The following is a 20,195-nucleotide window of genomic DNA, read 5'->3' on the forward strand; positions in this document are numbered from 1 at the left end:
CAGGATCGGATCCTCTATAGATGTCCTGCATGACAAGACAGTCAGCTGTCCAGCAGGACATCTCAAAACTTCTTGCAGGACAGCTTGTACCAACTGCACAATACCTGCACATTTCCCACAGGTCTCCTTCACAACAGAAACACATTCCTATGGAATGGATTTGTAAGGGATGCAAGGACACAGTTAGGAACTAGGGGATACCAAACATGGCTGAGTGGCTACAGAAGCCTCTGAGAGCCTACATGTCTCTCCATGGTTTACAGATGAATTTTTTCCTCCAACCATCAATTTATAGCAAAGCAGGATGGTTGGTGCCGGTTCAAGTTCTTCAACATTACTCTTTTGCCTGGGAGACAGCCTGGACATTCTACACATACATCTCTGTCACTAGGACTCTACTCATAACTGTACACAAAGAGCATTATTGTCAGCGTCATTAATTAAATTCAGTTTTCATAGCACGATAAATCTCTTGTTTTATGGTCAGCAGCATTATGGGAACATTGTAATAATGCTGAGGTGCCAGCAGCTCCAACGTTAAAGCGCTCATTTGATTTTAATGCAACAGCAGTAGACGATGATAAAATGAAATAATAATGACGATTATACATTCAAATGATATGTCAGGTATAATGTAACAATGACAGAGGTTATTCTGCTGCACAATGAGTACTTTTACTGTGACACACTGTACCTACCTCATCCACCAGTGCATTCAGAAGTATTCATTTCTCTTTTGCAGACATTTTATGTGAATGATGGGAAAGACTCTTTGGGGCATCACAGCTTTCTCCAGCAAAATCCCATTGACTTCTTGTGGTCCTTGAGGACATGGAGTCATTCATGATTATTTTTTGCAGTATGTTGCTTGTCCAAAGCACAGGACAACATGTACAGTGCAAAAAACCAATGATAAGATAAGACTTTATTGAACCCACACTGGGGAAATTAAGATGTCATTTACATTAACATTCAATCAATCAATCAATCAATCAATCAATCAATCAATCAATCAATCAATCAATCAATCAATCAAACTTTATTTATAGAGCACTTTTCATACAAAGGAGCAGCCTAAAGTGTTTTACATAAAAGCAAAACAACAAATAATAGACACAAGAGATACACATACGTACATACGCACGCACACACACGCACACACACACACACATACACACACACACACACACACAACTTTAAAAACACTGAGGAAATTAAGAAAAACTGAAAACTGAGGAAAACTGAGGAAACGCTATCCCACACTCGCCACTTTGAAGTGAGGAAACACCAGAGAGATAAATCATAAAAAATCATTAAAAAAATCAATTAAAGACCAGACTAAAAGGTAAAAAATAATCAAATAAATAAGATTCAATTAACAACCAGTCTAAAAAGATAAATAAATAAATAAAAATTCAGAGAACCAGGCTAAAAGGTTAAAAATAATAAATAAGATTTAGTTAAAGGCCAGACTAAAAAGGTAAGCCTTGAGTTTGCTTTTAAAATGTCCACATTCTCTGTTTTCCTCAGGTCCTCAGGCAAGCTGTTCCACAAGCGCAGGCCGTAATGGTAAAAGGAGGCCTCACCATATGTTTTGGTTAAAACATAACATTACAATAATAAAGGACACCAGGTATACAAAGACATCTGTAATTCAAAAAGTTGAACAAGCAGCATATAATCGTGAATATCAATAATGAAATATCTGTATTATTGACAATAAGAATTATTATTGTTGTTGTTGTTGTTGTTGTTGTTGTTGCTGCTGCTGCGTGTGGACTGACCATGGAATACTATGCACTAAAAGCCTGGATGGGTCTGGAGGAGAATAAACAACATTGCTGTGGTGGGAAGCATTCCAACAAGAATTTGTTCAAGAATTTTTTCACTGAGCAGTGCAAACAGTGGGCAATCATTTATGCTTTATTTTGTCTGAGTAGACTTGTTGATGGTAGATAAGAGATATGATAAGTGATCCCACACTGGAGAAATGAAGTTGTTACAGCCAGCAAAGTATTAAAAAATAGGCAAAAACAATGGCATATAACGGTCAAGATAAAAATCATACAGGATAAAGAATGAAAAATCAACTATGTATATGTATGTATATTATGTACAGATTCTAAAAACACTAATTGCCATAAAAATACTACAGCCCATAAAAATACTGTTGCAATTATTCTTATGAAAAACTACCGATGCTATATGTGGAACTGCACTTGAGAAGCACTGTTGCATAAAAAGAGCATTGAATTGCACAAGTCTATTTATATATACAATTATTCATCATTTATTCTATGTATAATATGTGCAGTTTATAAAAACACTGTTGCCAATATGGATAACAAATACAGTGTTTGTACTACTGCACAGTTGAAAAATATACACCAAAGTAAAAATTGCACAAGATGTAATGGATAATGGATGGCACAGTTTGCAGGCATGTATTATTCTGTGCTCTAGTGCATCGCTCAGACGACTTGACACAGTGTGATAGATTCCATCCATACATTATCTAGAACTGCTTGTCTTCTGTGGATCACAGGGCTATGGACACATTCCTGCAGACATTAACATCCACATGTTTTGCCCAGTTTGGGCCTTCACGCTGCATTTAATATGTACTATTCTACAGATTGTCCTGAATGACACTTACATATATGTAGTATTGACAGTGTACCTGTCAATACTACATATACCTTGAGTGTTGTATATTCAGTGTTTACAGGTTGCCAGTACTCCACACATGGGTCAAGGGCAGACAGGTCAGTAGAATATGCAAGATGGTGTGCAGGCAACTCTTTTGAGGAACAGGTGCTTTACCCTTAATCAGAAACACCACCAGCCACTGTGAAACCGTTCAATGATGTTTATCTCATGTCAGGCAGGACAGCATTCAGGCATGTTATTGCAAACCTTTCATGGCCTGTTGAAGTCTAGTCTAGGGGACTAACACCTCCTGCCAGCCTGTCTGCACAGAAAGGTGTGTGATAACCAACATGTCCGCTGTGCACTGAAGTAAACCAGAAGGAAAGGTGTCCATAGATATTCTAAAGTGCACAACTGAATTACATTTTTGAGCATTTCAAGACAACAGAGGGGACAAATTGTATATTTTTTCAACGTAATTAAGCTTTCATTCAGATACACTAAACATTTGCAGTGATGTGTTACTTTCTATTAATGAATTGAAGATAATTGCCTTTTTGTTTTATACCAATCATGCAGAAATACCAAACTGTGATAAGAGCAGTGGAGCTTACCACTTCATTCCTTCTCTCACACCCCGACATGTCGTCTTGGAGTGCCTCATTAAACAAGTAAGAAACAAGCACTTTCACTGCATACAGACTGACCCTCAAACTCCAATGTAAGATTTCTGATTGGCAGAATCTCCACAAATTGATTTCAATTAAATACAAATAAAACATGACATATCCAGTTAGAAAATATGCTGCCCATTCACTCAGTATTTCATAGTTTTCAGTCTGTTGGTAAACTGTCCATATCCTCTTAGGATAACAGGATACATCCATGGTTTGCAGACTCAGGAGTGAGAATCAAAAGCTATTTCTGACAATAAAGCCATTTGTTTCTGCTGTTGTACGTGTATCTAAAAGATGTTCCAGCAGAATCCCAACAAATCAAACACAAAAAAATCAATGTAAAAAGGAACTAATCAACAAAACACCATGACAGACCCAGGGGCAGGGCTTGCGTTCAGGCAAGCCAGGCATTTGCTGGAGCCCCCAGCCACTAGGGGTCCCCGGCCACTTATTTACAACAACAATTGCTGGTAGGCCTGGGCTTTCAGGGACCTCTGTTGGTCCCTGGACCTCACTTTGAGAACCACTAATCTATTAAGAGAGACCAAGAGACCCTACCAACGCCACTCGACAGACCAACAGACAGACATATGAGTCAACTTCATAGACTTTCAGATAAACATTGCATGTGGTCCTTTTTATTAAAATCATTTCTTGAGAACAGTTAAAGCAAATGCCTTCATATTTACCCATATCCTGATGGTTGAGTATCTCAAAGGACAGAATCGCATTGCACTTCTCTTAAGTCTTCACTAACTTCAGCACTTCATGTTTCCCAGGTTCAGCTCTTGATCCCAAAAACTGTACAGTTACATTTACACCATAAAAATATATTCACAAAACCAGGCATGCACTTTATCAAAATGAGCATACAATGAGCCATCTTCTTGCTATTGTACATCATTGACAGATGCAGAACATGAGAGGGGTGCAGTGATACTCAGGACAGCTCACTGATGGAATATAAAACACTCATTTTTGACAACACTGAAAACATTCAACCATAAATTTAGTCTGAGAATAAACTGGTGGAATGATAGATCTGAAAGCCCAGTGAGAGATACTGCTGGAAAAATATACTTTGAAAAACCCACTCGCTAATTTGTTCACGTCCACTCGTACCTCTTATCAAGTCCTACCAGCTCACTCTTAATGTTAATGTTTTGTCAATACCAAAAACTCCCTCCAGGCCAGAACGTGTGCATCACAAATCTATGACTCATTTCCAGAGATCAGTGCACTAAACTGAAGTTTCACTATAACACAATATATACAGTGCATAATATATATAGATACATCTCAGGATTTTTAAGGATAAGGCTGGTGAGATGATATATTCATCTTATTATCATTAACAAACCCCGTGAAGAGATCAAAACCAAGCCTGACACATGTGATTTCTCTGTGCCATAGAGCTCCATTGTAGTGTACTTTGACTCAATCTCACCTACACCGTCCACCAAATGAGGATTCGTTTGCTGGCAAAAGTCTGACTGAGACCAAAAATGCAGAGTTAAGATCCAATTAGGCCAGTTGGGGGTGCTAGTGGGCTGTATATCAGATCAGGTAGTGCACCTTTAACTCACCGAGCTGTGTCCTCATTGCACACATTTTGGTTTCAGAAAAAATAAAAGATACCTGATATAGATCGAATTAACTTCATATAAAATAGTTGAGTGAAAGAGACACAAGCACATAGTACAGCTACCTGTAGAGAGAGTACACCAAGTACACACTGTTTTTTTTCCATTTAGGAAGATTTCTCTTTAAGTCCCAATTTTTGGTGGACTTCAGGACAGTAACATTCACATGAACACAAGGCAATCACAGCACAATCTGTGGGTTTCCAGTGAGGCTGCTGGAGTGACGACAAGCTATCAGAGCTGAACGGAGCAGTGTGAAGCTGTACTGCAGCGTTCAGTGCTTCTTCAGCGAGTCGAGGACACGCAGGATGTGCAGGAAGAGGTTGACGATGTCCAGGTAGAGGTTGATGGAGGCCAGGATGTGCTCCTCGGGAGACAGCTGCTTCATCAGCAGGTTGGTGTCGTAGATGATGAAACCGCAGAAGACCAGAGCCCCGGCTCCAGCCAGCACCAGCTCTGTGCTGTCACTGTTGAAGAAGAACTGCAGGGAGACCAGAGGTGGCATGAAGAGCAGATGAGGCTGAAGGCTGTTTTTTCTGACATTACGTCTTTGTTTCAGTTTCTTTATGCGACATGGTTTCTCTTTCTTTTGTTTGTTTTCTTTCTTTTTTCGATTTCTGACTTTAATTTCTTTTTCTGTGCTTTGCTGAATCTCTTTCTCTCTATTTTCTCTCTATTTGCTCATCTCCTCTTTCTTCTTTTCCATTTTTTTGGCCGCTTGCTGACTGACTTCAAAAACACACACAGCTTCCTCATTCATTTCAAGGAGGCCATTTTGTTGATGCCATTGGAGCCATGACGCAGAGGGCAGAAAACACAGCTGTCCATTAAAATATACTGAACCTGGCCTTCTGCAACATTATCTGGCAAACATGGATCTGTTCCTCACACTAGTCTTCCTGGATCATAATTCACCTGTAGCAACACGCACCTGGACTGCTATTTTGTCTCTGCAGGCTTCTTAATTGCTTTGATCTCTCTCCTTCTGACTGGGATTTTCTCTCCTTTTATTTCTTTCATATGAAAAAGACACATGAATGTAAGTTCCACTTACCCTCATGAAGCTCGCAATGATGAGGATCCACAGGCAGGCGAACAGTCTGGAAGGATAAACAGATCAGATACTGTGAGTCCCTCGAGAGGACAAATACAGCAGCACTGATAACACCACTGAGGAGACAGTCATGAGACACTCACCCTGCTCCCATTTTGCTGAAGTCTCTCTTGGACTGGAAGGTGTATGCTGTCAGTCCAGCAAACACAGCACAGGTCAGGAACAGGGCTTGCAGCACGGTGGAGTACTCATAGAATGTCACTGTGGAGAGAAAACCTCTGCAGTCAAGACAATCCTCAACAGGCTCAAAGGATGGGAACTGACAGACTTCATCAAAAGTTACTTACAAGCTGTGGCCACAGAAACTGCTTCCAGCAGAGTCTGAAAACAACACAAACAATCTGTTCAAGTGTGTTTAAGTCTACAGGTCCTAAAGTCCGGCTCTACATGCTGCTTTGCCCTGCTTCTCGTCTCCACCCTCTCTCTCTGTAGTGGACATACACTGATGGTGCGCAAACACCCGGAGGATTACATTGCAGCGCGGTTTGTGGATGCCGACTGCAGCACTCGCACTCAATACTAGACCAATTTCACAAACTGCTGTCCCCATTAGTCACTTGGACACACTTGGAAAATAGGGCCTACAAACCAGAATTTTTCTGAGACGTTGAAATCTCTCAGAACACGTGGACCAGCACCAACTGGAAACTCTGAACACTATGTCACTTTGATTGATTGAAAATGAAATGTAGGTCCAGCAGAGCAAATAATTCAATAACATGGTACAGGACTTTATTTGATCTATTTTGTAATGAGTAGCTATGTAGATATTTTAAAGGACATGTCTTATGTCAAAATCAAAATAGCTTTATAAGTAGTATGTCTCTCATTTGCCCTCTTAAGACATTATGCTCAAAAATAGATTCAAATGGTTAGAAGCTATGCCTGTTTTTAATTTTTTAGGAGAACTAACCAAACGTCATTTTTGACCAATTTTGACAGCCCCACTGAGCAGCTACTCTAGCATCACAAAATGAAAATGTATGTATGGAAATAGATGGATAAATATACATTTGCAACAGTGCTAGTAGGCTTTACTGTCATGCTCCAGCTTCACAGATGTTCTAAATGTTAAGCTCCCTAACAATGAGCCAGTGAGATAATGAACAATGAACTATTCACTTACGAATGCGATGAGCAGGTAGAGGTTGACTGGATGTTGGTGTCTGTACATGGCCAAGGCCAGCAGGAGAACCAGAGAGCCCAGAGCCGAAACCAGAACCACAGCAGGACTGAGAAAGAAATCAGACAGGCAAAACAGGACGACACAAATAAGTGTGAATGTTTGGAGACATTCATTATAAATTCAACCCTACTGGTATGAGGTAGCACCTCAGTACAGATATCCCACAATCTGACAAAATCTGCACTGTTTGATATCACTGGAAATGAAACAAACCTTTAACATGTATATGTTTGCATTTTGGATATTAGTTGCTGTTCAGCAGATAATGTGCATTGTTATGAGTTGTCACGGTCAGCACCACAGACCTTTAGAAAATGTCCAAAGAAATAGAGCGGTTTCCTTAATGGCTTATCGGAAGAAGAAAATGGTCACTTTCCAAAAATAAATAAGATCATTCACTTTTTGGAAGGCTGTTACGAACACAGAAGGACAAGTTAATTCAGGAAGAGGTCATGATTCCCCAAGCTTTCAATGTTAAGAGGGTCATGAGGCTGTCACTTCTCATCCTGACACTGGGCGTTTGTACCTTGGTTAGACGATAATCAGACCATCCTCACCTGGCATGGACAAACTCCTTGATGGTTTGAGAGAACATGAAGAGGGCGGACGTGGCTGTGGTCAGAATGATCTGCAAGCTCAGAAGGGTGTACACCTTCCTTAGGAAGTCTGAAAAACAAGGAGAGCAGTGGAGACACAGCATTACAGCATCAGTGAGCTGAACCCTCAGCTGGATGTGCACACATAGCTTGGAAAACACTATCAGCTTGCTCTAAGGGAACAGCTAGCTCAATCTGAACTGGAGGTGACAGTTATTTATGTATTTATGTACAAACAGCTGGGTATGTTGGAGGAATGCTAACATATATATGAGCAGTTCGTTTAAGTCAGTGACACAGGTGGGGCTTCAAACCAACAACGTCAGGTAACTTCGTTATCATTGTTATGTAATGGTTTAACTAAGCTAGTAGCTAACGTTATGATTTAACCAGTGTTATCCAACCAACGAGCTTGCAACCGAGGTAATAACTGGTGATTAACGATTCGTATAACAATACAGTGGAGGCAGTCCTCGTGATCTTTGCAGTAATAAATACTGACTAGCGTTAGCTTCAGCCGCCAGCTGCTGTTTACATTACGAGCCAAACATTATTTTACTTACCCATTCGTATCTGGACACTGGCTGTGGCAACATTTGTGCCATAGTTGAAGTCGTCTTCAATGGAAGACCTGGGGTATGTTTCACTACTCATTCTGTCGTGTTAGTGGGTCGTTTCCTCAGCTAACAAGCGATGTAAAGAAATGTAGTTACTGTGGAGCCTGAAGAATACGGAAGGACTGCCGTGAAGACGTCATCTACGTCGACGGAGTGCTGACGTAGAAAAAAGTTTTAAAAAATCTTTATTGATTATGTACAGTGAACAATGCTAAGAACGGAATAAAAAAGCAGGTCTGTGTTTAGAAATGAAATTCAACTTACTAATTTACAGCTTTATGAACTGCTCGTGATATTACATATATACATAATACATATATACATCATATGTCGCGTCTATAATATAGATCTCAGAATTTGCTCTATAATTACAATAATTAGATAAGTTGGCTATTCATTCAAAAGCAAAAATACCAATGACATAAAAATTAAATAAAATACACTTGCTTTTGTGATCAACTTGCTGAAACGCCTCACAGTCTCTTAGTCTGGAGACGAAGCAAAATAGAAACAAAACAAACAAAAACAGTTTCAGTTTCTACAGTGAACAGATGATAGCTTTAACAAAGAACACAGCGCAACACATTTACAGTATTCCTTGGTATTTTAAACGATAAATTGTGTGTTAGCATGGAAACATCGTGGAAAAGGGAAATTGACAGCATCTTTTGTAAAAACAATTTGTGGCTCTGTTTATTCTAACAATTGTAAAAAATAGAACAAAAAAACAAAACAGGCTCTACCACTCTGCAGGGTGATTCAGTGACACATGACAGAGAAGACGACGCCATTACCAACAGAACCTGTTCATTCTGGATCATAAAAGAAAACGCAAGTAGTCTTAAAGCACAGCTGAAGTTCTTAAAAAACATGGAGTCATTGTGCTGTTCTAAAAACAAGTGGGCACTTGGGATGTGTTGGAAATCTAGGCCGTGTTCCAATCTCAGATACAGGCTTTGTGTTCATGACAGTTCATGGTTATTCCCCTGTGCTTGCTTGCTTATTTATTTATTTATTTATTTATTATTTTGCACATTTTTCCCACACTGTTAACATACCTGCACATTCATAGGCTGAACGACTGAATATGTGACACAACTGCATGTGTAGAGACTAAACTCCAGATCCAGCATGATGATATCTGCAAGGTATCATTTATCCACTATTCAACAGTGCATGAAGAACCTCTTGTTGAGAATTTTGTGTTTTCTTTTTAATTTAGTAACTAGACAAGACAAAAAAGCAAAAATTCTGTTTTGGTTTGGTTTTAATGCTCACCCACTCTCGCTCTGACTTACTCATTATGTCTGAACCAGTGGTGGATTTGAGGGGCAGGGGGAAAAATATAAAAAGGTCACCGGCTGCATGCACTGCATTACATTTTCAATGTGATACAGCAGTGTGTTGCTGTAGAATTACTGCATTGAGCCGTGATTTACCAGTAAAACACACAGCAAATTACATGATTCACGTCCCACAGGAGCGTCTAAGAAGGCAGTTTTGCTGCATTTTTTTATTTTTTTTTTTATTTTTGAATGTTAGAACATATACAAATGACACGGAGTAAATATAGAAAACAAGAGAGAAATGTTGTGAAATATTTTTGAAAATGTATCCCACTGCTGGTGTCAAGAACACTGTGAATTGAATTGACAGTAAACACATGGGGAACACTGGGGGCAGGTTATGGCTTATGAAAACAAAAAAGTATAGTTAATATACAATCCAATTAGATTACAGGAAGGACAGCAAGGGAGATTAGAAGATGAAGGAAAATGGAGGATAGAAAGAAGGAAGAAATGCAACAAAAAAAAAAGCCAAGAGAATAAATAAGGGAATAAGGAACAGGGGCACTGAGGAAGGGTACAGCACAGGGCCCTTCTCTAAACTGCGGGGTTGAAATCCCGCCTTCCTGTTCTGGGACTCTGGATGTCATGCTGACTTGTTTTTAGAACTGTTATTCAAAAGGAGCTTAAAGAAAAAATCAGTTTCCTTCAGATGGTCACTCTGATTCTTCAGGGAATTTCCACAAACCTTCTATGTCTGTTGTGAACCAAACCTGTTTTGTCAAACCTTACCCAGTAACGGTTGGATGGAAATTAGTGATTGGCTGATGTCATTAAGGGCGGTGCATTAGCGCTTTCTTATCATGCTCTGCTGTGCTCTATGCTTTCACTTCTGGCTGTGTGAAGGAGGTTGTTGCACATCTTTTTCTCTCATTTGAGCTTTTGTGAGCTTACAAAAGGTGACTAACAGACAAACATGAGGCTTCTCATCTGTCTAGCAGCGCTGGTGGCTGTGTCCTACTCAGAGGAACCCAAACACTGTAAGTACTATTTTTTGATCTACCTTCTATAACTTAAACCATTACTGAAGAATCACTGGAAACTGTATCTCACACTGGCCTTTATTCATAATGGCTCCAAGAACTAACCTGAGTCCCCAAAAAAAGGTGTGGTGCTGAGTAAAGCAGAAAGAAAACAGAATGTGACCATTAGCAAATCCTTTGTGACATATACTGAAGAATTTTTCCATTACACAGTCATTCATTTCATTGATTTTGTAAATATAAGATTATTCTGAATGTGGTATAAGTTTGAAACAAGTAAGGACAGGAGCAACAAAAGACTGAAGAAGTATTCAGAAAGAAAAAAGCTGTCTGTTTTTCATAACCATCATGGAGAATATGAGGCAGGCATAAAGGTGTATCTGTAGGAAGTTGCTTGTGATCTGTTAGAAAGCCTGAGATGTCAATGGAAGAGTTGATGTTGCCGTCAAATGTAAAAGAGAAAGATGTTTTCAGTCAGATGGAATTCCCCTCCACAGTCTAAATTTACTTTCGTTTTTCTGGAATAGCAGTTGTGCTGTGGCAGTGCCCTCCATTGGCCTCAGTGAGGCACATTCAGTTACTGAGGAGCGCTCTGAAGATTCCTGTGCAGCTCAAACTCCAGAGGCTCAATCTCTAAATTTTTCGTGAAATAACTCTCTCCAATGAGTGACTGATAAAAAATAAAAATCTCAAAACGTGCTTCATGCCACTCCAAAATCTCATTCTATATATGTGAAACATTTTGAGCTGATGCACTTAACACATAACATGGCGCACTTGTGTTTCATGGTAGTCTGACCTCAATTCCTTCTCCCTGTTGCTTCCAGCTCCACCCAAGGTTCAAGTCTACACCACTGAGCCAGGAGAGTTTGGGAAGGCCAACACTCTGATTTGCCATGTGAGCGACTTCCACCCCCCTGACATCACCATCGAGCTGCTTCACGATGGCACCGAACTCCCTAATGCCGTGCAGACTGACCTGGCCTTCAGACAAGGGTGGCGTTTCCATCTGACCAAGAGTGTGGCCTTCTCACCTGAGAGGGGACAGAGGTACAGCTGCAGGGTCACTCATGGGACGAGCAGGAACGACTATGCCTGGGGTGAGTAAGGATCAGCACATCGCACTGCCAAGGCTGAAAAATGTTCATATCAATTATCTATGTTTCTTTTATTCATAGAGAACTGAAAAAAATGACACATCTTCATGTAGGCCTGCAGCACAACACGCAGTGGGAGACAATTACAGACACGATATATGTAGTCCTTTACACCTGACTAAATATCGAAAAAGAAACTAAATGTAATGAAATGCAACATGAATGATGTTAATGCATATGGATGCTTCATCGGCTTATATGAGATTGATAAAACTTCTGTTTTTTGTTTGTTTGTTTGTTTTTTACAGAGCCAAACATGTAGATCAGCTGGTTTCAGCCACAGCAGGGTTATTCTTCGCATCACCAATCAACAGGATCCAACTTTCTCCCAACTTTCCTCCATATCATATCAAGGGGATTCTTTACTGACATTTTGATTATGAGAGAATGAATGGGCTGCAGGTCATTTAGTCATTTTTGTTCTGCGATTGCTGAGAATACTTGCTATGTATGAATGTCTTTTCCAGCCTTTGATACTGAAAAGTGTGTGTGTATTAAACTAGGTGATAAAATGCTTCTGTTGTTCAGCCTATGATATTAGTGCCCGTATACAAACTGTTGTCTGTTTAGCTTTAATGACTTAACTGTTTCTTAAATAAAGAAGAAATGGTATTTCATCAGCTTATTAATATATGAAAGGGTTGTTTTCTTTCTGGAATTAACAGAAGTTTGTTCTACAATTTTGATTTGAAGTTTAATGTATTTCAGTGTCCACTGCGAAATAAAAGTTTGTGAAACCCCCTTGACATCTGCCTCATTTTAACACAAACCTCTGGTAATAGTTACATTGCAGGGATATTAATCAATTTTATCTTTATGGCTGCAAATTGCACATATTTGTTCTGGTATATAGTTTACAGCTCTGGCTCTCTCAGAAAGGCTGTCATTCTTTGTTTATGTACTTAGTTATAATGTATTTTATTTATATGCATTATATACATATTATATTTTTAACAATTGCTGTTATTCTTGTTTACATATTTATATTTTAAGAATTGCTGCTATTTTATGTTTATATATTTGGGGGGGGGGGGGGGTTGAGAACATTCCTTCCTCTTACTTTTATTCTCATCCTTATTCTTCTTTATTGTATGTGTATGTTTAACCTGCTGCTGCAACAAAAGAATTTCCATCAATAAAGTCAAGTCTAAGTAATGTGTAGACATTTAAGACAGAGTATTAACTTTTTCAGTGGAGGCTTCTTCCTGAGACCATTTAACGTAGATTTATTTGGTATATTTAGCTTCCATAGCCTTGTATGTGAGGTCACACAAGCTGTATCACAGGTGGTGTGAAATGACCAGCCAGTTCCACTGCATAATGTCATACCTGACGATAACATGGTGGATTGCTGTGACCTTATCCTTCGATCAAAACTAACTTTGCGTTTAAAATGACAATGTATCAAGCCCGCCTATGTCATTAGGAGCGTATATGTGTATTTGAAAGACAACAAATAATACAAACACACCACAAACATTAAGAACTCTTCAATGACTCGTACGCGACTCAATTCACATAAAACATGTAAGGACAATCGACAAAACTGCGCAACAGACGGCAACATGTCGGACGAAATTCTAGCTAGCAACAGCTTCCCTTGATTTTTCTATTGGTTGAATTAGGAGCCGTGTAACCGCCTCCCGGAGACCACTTTGTAATTCGACTAAGACATGCGGAAATTCTTCTTGAGGGCGGGGTTATCGAGTTCGCTTGATTTCCTGATTCGCCTCCAAACATTAACCCCGCCCGAAAGTCTGGCTGTTTATCAGCGACCACTACCGAGTACGAGACTTCTTTACTTTCGTTTTGGGTCGTTGTCCCGTTTCTTGTATTTGAACAAACATACAATAACATTTCTGTATAGACCGACGGAAGGTGGAATCATGAAGGCACTTTGGGTGTCTCTCGTCCTTCTCTTCTTCACCCTGGACCATTCAGTGGCCTTAAACTGTAAGTATTCCACTGTAGACTGCCTGTAAATGTGCTTCTATATTTACAAATGGCGCCGTGTTACACTGAAGGCCCTAAAATGACGGGGAGGCCGACGATAAGGAACGTCAAATTTCACGATAGCTATACGGTTCAGTGTACCGCCTATCCACAAATGTGTAGAAATAGCTCAAGGACTCGTTTCCACACAAAGATAGCGTTAAGAATAGTTAAGAAAGTCGAGTTCAGAGCTCAAGTTAATGTCTTCGAAGGAGCTGTGACGTCGTCTAAAACAAGAAGCTGAAAAGCCGACTCCAACCTGCTGTGTTCACCAATTTTACTGTCACATTATGATAAGTCTGGTTCATAATACTGCTACATCACAGTAGATTAATAGTAAGGACAGAAGGTACACGTTGAAGAATAGAGTGAGTGAAATATCAATTAATCTTTGGCAGCTGGACTTTGATCATATCCTATCTGTACAGGTGTGAACATTTTTCTGTCTCTTGGCAGCTCCACCCAAGGTTCAGGTGTACAGCCGTGTGCCGGGAGAGTTCGGCAAAGCCAACAACTTGATCTGTCATGTGAGCGGTTTCCATCCACCGGAAATCAACATTGAGGTGTTGAAGAATGGACAGGAAATGACCGCAGCCCGCCAGACTGACCTGGCCTTCGAGGGGGACTGGCACTACCACCTGACCAAGTCTGTGCCCTTCACGCCAAGCAGCGACGACAAGTATGCCTGCAGAGTGACTCACCTGGGAATCACCAAGACCTTTGTGTGGGGTATGTGTCTGTCTGTCTCTGAGATTTCGTATGATTTATTGCCATGACCATCATTCAGTATAGTGTTGGTAAATCAAGTTGTGCAAAGTTTGCAATGTAAGTCTAATAATTTTGAGAAGGAAGAAAAATTATCAATACTATTGACATTACATGTGTCATATTGTATTAATCGTACAGCTATGTTACTTAGATAATATATAGATATCAATATAGGTCCATGGAATGACTATTAGTACTTACTTACCCTAATAACACCTTAATAACAGACAACAGTATATGAGTTATTACTAATGATAATCAAAACTTAATTTTTTACAGAGCAGCTTATAACATGAGAAAACAAACTCCTAAAACATCAACAAACTATGTTCGTATTCACCTGTGGTCAGACTGGGTTTGAGGTTTGAGAATTGTTGGTTCTCTGTAGATAGAAGAGCTTGGTCTGTACCAGCTCTATATGGAAAGTGTCCTGAGACAACTTCTGTTGTGATTTGGCGCTAGACAAATAAAATTGAATTGAATTGAATTTTTATTATCCGCTGAAATATGAATACAGGAAAACACAAATTTTCCATTTTTCATTCTGACAAAAAAATATGGATTCATTTTCGGTTTCAGTTCGCTAGACTGAAACTTCTTAACAGTTTTCTGTCATTAGTTTAATTACCATTCATTTTTATAAATGGGAAGAAAAAGATTGAAATTAAAAATGTGCTTGAAAACTAGACGCTGGCCTACAGAATGAACTGAAAGGAATCCACACAGCACCTTGAGTGACTGTCAAAACACTAAACACTAATATTCATTGGGTTTACATTCTGTGTTTCTAAACTGTAACCAATCAATAACTCAAGTATTCCCACCCCAACTCAATGAAAAAAAGAAAACAATGTAAAAGAGGCAGTAGAAAGAACAGGTTCTCATGTTTTTGTAAATTATTTCTCTCAACAGAGTCAGATATGTAAGTTCTACGCTTCGCCTTGCTTCAGGTATGCACCACACTCATTCTCAGTGTCATTCTCCAGTTCAGTAAACAGGTAATCTGTGAAGTGACTGAGTGACTACTAACTCTTCTAATCCTTTGTTTGATAACCACAGGTCTGCGCTGTCTCAAGAATACAACAAGATTTGAAGTTTCTGTCATTTATTTTCATTCATTGTGAAGGATTGAGCCTCAGCAAGTGATAGAAATGTCTGCACATCAATGGTATGTTTTTGTATCAAAAATTAGAAATGCCAATAAAGCTTCATTAAGTGGTTGTTGACCACAAGAGGGCAGAACGACTTTAAAACTCAGGGTTGAACCTTTAACTTCTAGATTACATGGGTTCATTAGGAAAATTGTGTTTAAAAAAGGGGCCGATTAATAATGCTCACACATCTCATACGCCAGAGTTTTCTCTGTTTTGCTGTCCTAAACCTGCTTGCGTGCATCACACTCAGTGTGAGAGAGAACTGAAAATATGAAATCATTTTGGTTTAAAAATCATGAATTGACATGTGCCTTTCACTGTGTCCTGGCAAAAGTCTGAATTGCAGTCTGAGGAAACTTTTCTGTGACTCTGTGAGCGCCACAACAAAGCTGACTGTGCCACACTGTCCAGGTCATGTAGTCCATTTTGCCTTTATTATTACAATATGAAGTGAATATGGGGTGTGTTATCAAACAGCAGTATAGCAACATGGACATGTGGGGCTATAACACTGACAGTAAGTGTAAGTATGCTAGTATTGCCTACGTAGTTAAGGAAGACTGAGCTATGTGTATGCTGTGGTATGATTCAAGGTAAAAAAAAAAAATGCATTAAACTCTGAAACTGATATTCTGCTGTATGTGCTAGTCTGTTGGTGAGCAATCAGCCAGGAAAATAGAGTGATTTATGAAATCATTTGAATATGAAATGACATAAATGTGTGAGTGCCTGCTCCATGTAATACTCAAATATAAAGTGCATGAACAAAAACAGAAAAATCCATTTTCCAGTCAGGTGAGAGGTGAAACATTACAGTGTGGAGGTTTAAGATAACCGTTTACAGTGATGGTTTGGAAATGTTTGCATTTGTTTGCGTGTTTGACGGCTAATCTGTGAAGGCTACAAAAAGACTTCTGTCTGAATTATTTTCATCACCTAATTCATGTAAATGAAATTCTTTTAAGACTATTTTGTGCACATTGCAGCCTATGAAATATTGAGAACTCAAGGTTATATTCCAGTTAATATTTGTTATGCACAATGACTCCAATTCCTGAGCACTTCGTGTTTCTGAGCTATGTATAAGCGGAAAGTCAGTAAATGTACTATATACCATAAGGTTGCGTAATAAAAGTATTTTCAAGCTTGAAATTAAAATAATTTTGAAATAAGTGTGGGAATGAGTTTGTCTGTCTGCTGTTATCAAAGGGCAGAGTTCCACTGAATGAATCCTTGAATGTCTTCTTCAGTTCTTTGAGTTTGAACTCATCTTACCTTTGTCAGCAGTGTTGAAACAGAAAGGAGCTGTTGCATTGGAATCAGCTGCGCTTAAACAGTGTCGGCCTCAGTATTGGCTCAACATGCCTATTGCCAACTTTCCTGCCAATGTATTTTTAAATGTGTAAGGACTGAGGAACAACCATTTTAAGGAATGTGTGGGAAATTTTGAATAAAGCTAAGGTTACTGACTCAGTCTTGCTGCATGCTTGATGGGAGTGGACAAAATACACTCCCTGCTGATGGTGAGTAACACAGCCATTCCCTGTTTACACACTCGCCGTTACTCAGTTTGCGGCTGAAATATGTTTGTTTTTTTTGGGGGGGGGGGGGGGGGGGGGACGTCTCTTGTTTATATGTGCGCTCTGACGCAGACATATCAGCGCTTTTATTTTGACAAGCCGTTGGTCACATTTTTGCTCAGTAAGCGCGTACTTTGGGTCGGTCAAAGTCATTTCCCCAGAGGCCCGGGTTACTGCTAAAAGCGCCGTCTAACTCGTCGCCCCCCCTGATGCTTGTGTGCCTGCTGCTCCCCCTCCGCCCCCCTCTGTGTCCGTTACCTCCGGCATCGGCGCAGGCCCCTCTGCTTCCTCCAGTGGGTTAGATGGGCCGCTTCCTCCGCTGTCATCCGTGTGAGACTGAAAGGATGCCGTGAGCTCCGGGATGCTCTTTAGTAAATTTTTCTCCCTGTTCTGTTTGTCACGAGCCGATTTTCTTTTGGAAGCACCACTGTCGAACTTTATTTTGGCCGACATCTTCCACTGGTCTCTCTATCAAAGTCATGAAGCGTGAACAGATTGACACATAGGGGGGCGGGGTTGGGCATTGTGGCAACGGGTTAATTTAGATCAATCAGCAGTCTCAAATTTGCACATAATGTGATTGACAGGAAAACTGACAAGTTATATAACAATTTGACATTTTATGCTAATTTGTCCCAAAAATGATAGGCCCCTAAACTCCGTGGGCCCCTGGGCTTCAGCCCAGGTAAGCCCGTGCATTAAGGCGGCCTTGGTTGTTGTACCCTGCATTGGATCTGCTGAGTCCATACTAAAGGGCCAGTTCGTTCTGTTTCAGGACTCCAATGAGCAGACCAATATAAAGACAATGTCAAAAAACAAAATTTATTTATTTACAAAAAGGTAAGGAACCAAAAGCACACTCAAAACTGAGTGGAAATAACAAAGAACTAAGCTGGAAAACTGAGGCTGAGAGGCATACAGAGCGGGACTGAAGACACTGAAACAAAGAGCAAACACAAGCATAAAGTCCAAAGGTAGAACAAAATAATCCATTGGAAACTCCAGGACAATTCATAAATGCAGGACTTTCAAAGAGTTTCTTAGTTAATTACTCACAGGAGGGGTAGGATGAACACAAGGTAGAGATCAGGACGAACTGGCAGCCATATGTCCAGAAAGCCTCTCCTGAGTACTGCCAGCACCCAGGCTTTAACGCACCTCAGGTATGCAGGTAATTAGGCATGGCAGCAGTGCACAGGGAAGACCTGCCCAGTCTCAGACAAACAGGGGAGGCAGACAAACAAATAACACTAGGGAAAAGGGGAAAGAGAAAACACTGGCAGAAGACAAAAGCAAATTCTAACATTTTTAGGAATGGGTATTGTCATTAAGGCTTCTCTCAGAATCACTGAACAAAGAGATTCATTGTACTATAGAGAGCGACTACCGTTAATAATGCTGCAGAAATTTTCTGAAACTTATCTCACTGAGCCTGAGCAAAAACAAATCCTTCTAGTCTGTCAACCCTTTCTGCCACCAGTAATCTGCCATAAGTATTGCATATAGGGAAATCATGAACACAGATAAAAGCTGGTTTATTTTCAAAGTCCTTAATATTTTTTTGGAGTTCATTTGCAATCAGACGTCTAACCTTCCACTGCAGGAAAAGGACCATCCAAATAAAACTAAGCATCATCCTGATCATCAAAGATGTCACCATCATCAAATCTTCACCTTCCTCCATCTCTCCCTCCTCATCCTTCCTCTCTGTATTGCTTGAAGCAGATAAACAATGAAAAAAAATCTTTCTGGAAGTACTTCCCCCGCAAAAGTCATAGACACAGGAGCAATTGGATTTCCCCCTCCTGAACTTTAAATTGCTAAATATCTCTTATTAATCCCCAATAACACTTTCCGTTGTCCTTCTCTCCAAATACCATAAATGACACCTTAAACATTGCGCAACATTTTCACACACCACCAGGGTTTGTCTTTCAAAGGGTTTCCCACTTCACACCCTCCTGCAACTGTATCATTCATTTTAAACACTATTTTATATTCAGTTGCAGCATTTGAAACTTTAATTATGTTTCCTGTTTTGTCTAAAGATGTATCTTGCTTCTCTCTCTGTCCTGTCTCCAACTCTGTCTACTCCCTCCCACCTCCATTCTGAGCCATGGCCAAAGCTTTGCACTAGCTCTGTTCTGCAGTAGTAGCACCTTACTACAAGTTGGCAGTCTGCAGACAGCCCCTCTTAGAGGGTTTGCTTTAAGTTGTATACTGTAAAACAATGTGCTCTGAACATCCATAGCACAGACTAGATGGAGTGTTCAAGTCTTTTATTCCGCAGTGGGTCTCTCACACACGCATGCACACCGAGTTCAGGAGGATGAATAGATGGATCACTCAGGTAGTGCGCGTGCCTCACAGCAAGAAGGTTGCCGGTTCGATCTCCGGACAGGGCCTTTCTGCGTGGGTTCTGCATGCGTGGGTTCTCTCCGGGTACTCCAGCTTCCTCCCACCGACCAAAAACATGTTCATTAGGTTAATTGGTGACTCTAAAATTGCCCCTAGGCGTGAGTGTGAATGGTTGTTTGTCTTGTGTGTTGCCCTGCGATCGACCTGCGACCAGTTCAGGGTGTACGCCGCCTCTCGACCGTTGGCAAATGGGATAGGCTCCAGCCGCCCCGCAATCCCGAAAGGGATAGGCGGTATAGAAAATGGATGGATGGATGGATGATAATAATAATAATAATAATAATAATAATAATAATAATAATAATAATAATAATA

General features: G+C 40.1%; 3 protein-coding genes across 4 annotated transcripts; 2 read left to right on the plus strand and 1 right to left on the minus strand.

The window, feature by feature from the left end:
* Positions 1 to 3,935: 3,935 nt before the first annotated feature.
* tmbim4 (transmembrane BAX inhibitor motif containing 4) lies at positions 3,936 to 8,606 on the minus strand. Its single transcript, XM_070992534.1, has 7 exons — positions 8,429 to 8,606; positions 7,827 to 7,935; positions 7,210 to 7,315; positions 6,371 to 6,404; positions 6,167 to 6,284; positions 6,024 to 6,069; positions 3,936 to 5,450 (listed from the first exon to the last, which is right to left on the minus strand). Exons 1-7 carry the CDS (start codon positions 8,517 to 8,519, stop codon positions 5,244 to 5,246), a joined length of 711 nt encoding a protein of 236 aa, XP_070848635.1. The 5' UTR covers positions 8,520 to 8,606; the 3' UTR covers positions 3,936 to 5,243.
* A 2,048-nt stretch (positions 8,607 to 10,654) lies between these two features.
* Positions 10,655 to 12,714, plus strand: b2m (beta-2-microglobulin). Its single transcript, XM_070992535.1, has 3 exons — positions 10,655 to 10,808; positions 11,639 to 11,911; positions 12,217 to 12,714. Exons 1-3 carry the CDS (start codon positions 10,745 to 10,747, stop codon positions 12,228 to 12,230), a joined length of 351 nt encoding a protein of 116 aa, XP_070848636.1. The 5' UTR covers positions 10,655 to 10,744; the 3' UTR covers positions 12,231 to 12,714.
* A 1,011-nt stretch (positions 12,715 to 13,725) lies between these two features.
* On the plus strand, positions 13,726 to 17,354 carry LOC139350889 (beta-2-microglobulin-like). Of its 2 annotated transcripts, none has more exons than XM_070992538.1 (4): positions 13,726 to 13,921; positions 14,417 to 14,689; positions 15,641 to 15,678; positions 15,788 to 17,354. In XM_070992538.1, the coding sequence occupies exons 1-3, from the start codon at positions 13,855 to 13,857 to the stop codon at positions 15,652 to 15,654; spliced, it is 354 nt and encodes a 117-aa protein (XP_070848639.1). In that variant the 5' UTR covers positions 13,726 to 13,854; the 3' UTR covers positions 15,655 to 15,678; positions 15,788 to 17,354. The 2 variants fall into 2 exon arrangements, with proteins under 2 accessions (XP_070848639.1, XP_070848638.1); XM_070992537.1 differs by having other exon boundaries at positions 15,782 to 15,919.
* Positions 17,355 to 20,195: the final 2,841 nt, after the last annotated feature.

Source organism: Chaetodon trifascialis, chromosome 22 (genome assembly GCF_039877785.1).
Source record: "Chaetodon trifascialis isolate fChaTrf1 chromosome 22, fChaTrf1.hap1, whole genome shotgun sequence".
Taxonomy (NCBI): domain Eukaryota; kingdom Metazoa; phylum Chordata; class Actinopteri; order Chaetodontiformes; family Chaetodontidae; genus Chaetodon; species Chaetodon trifascialis.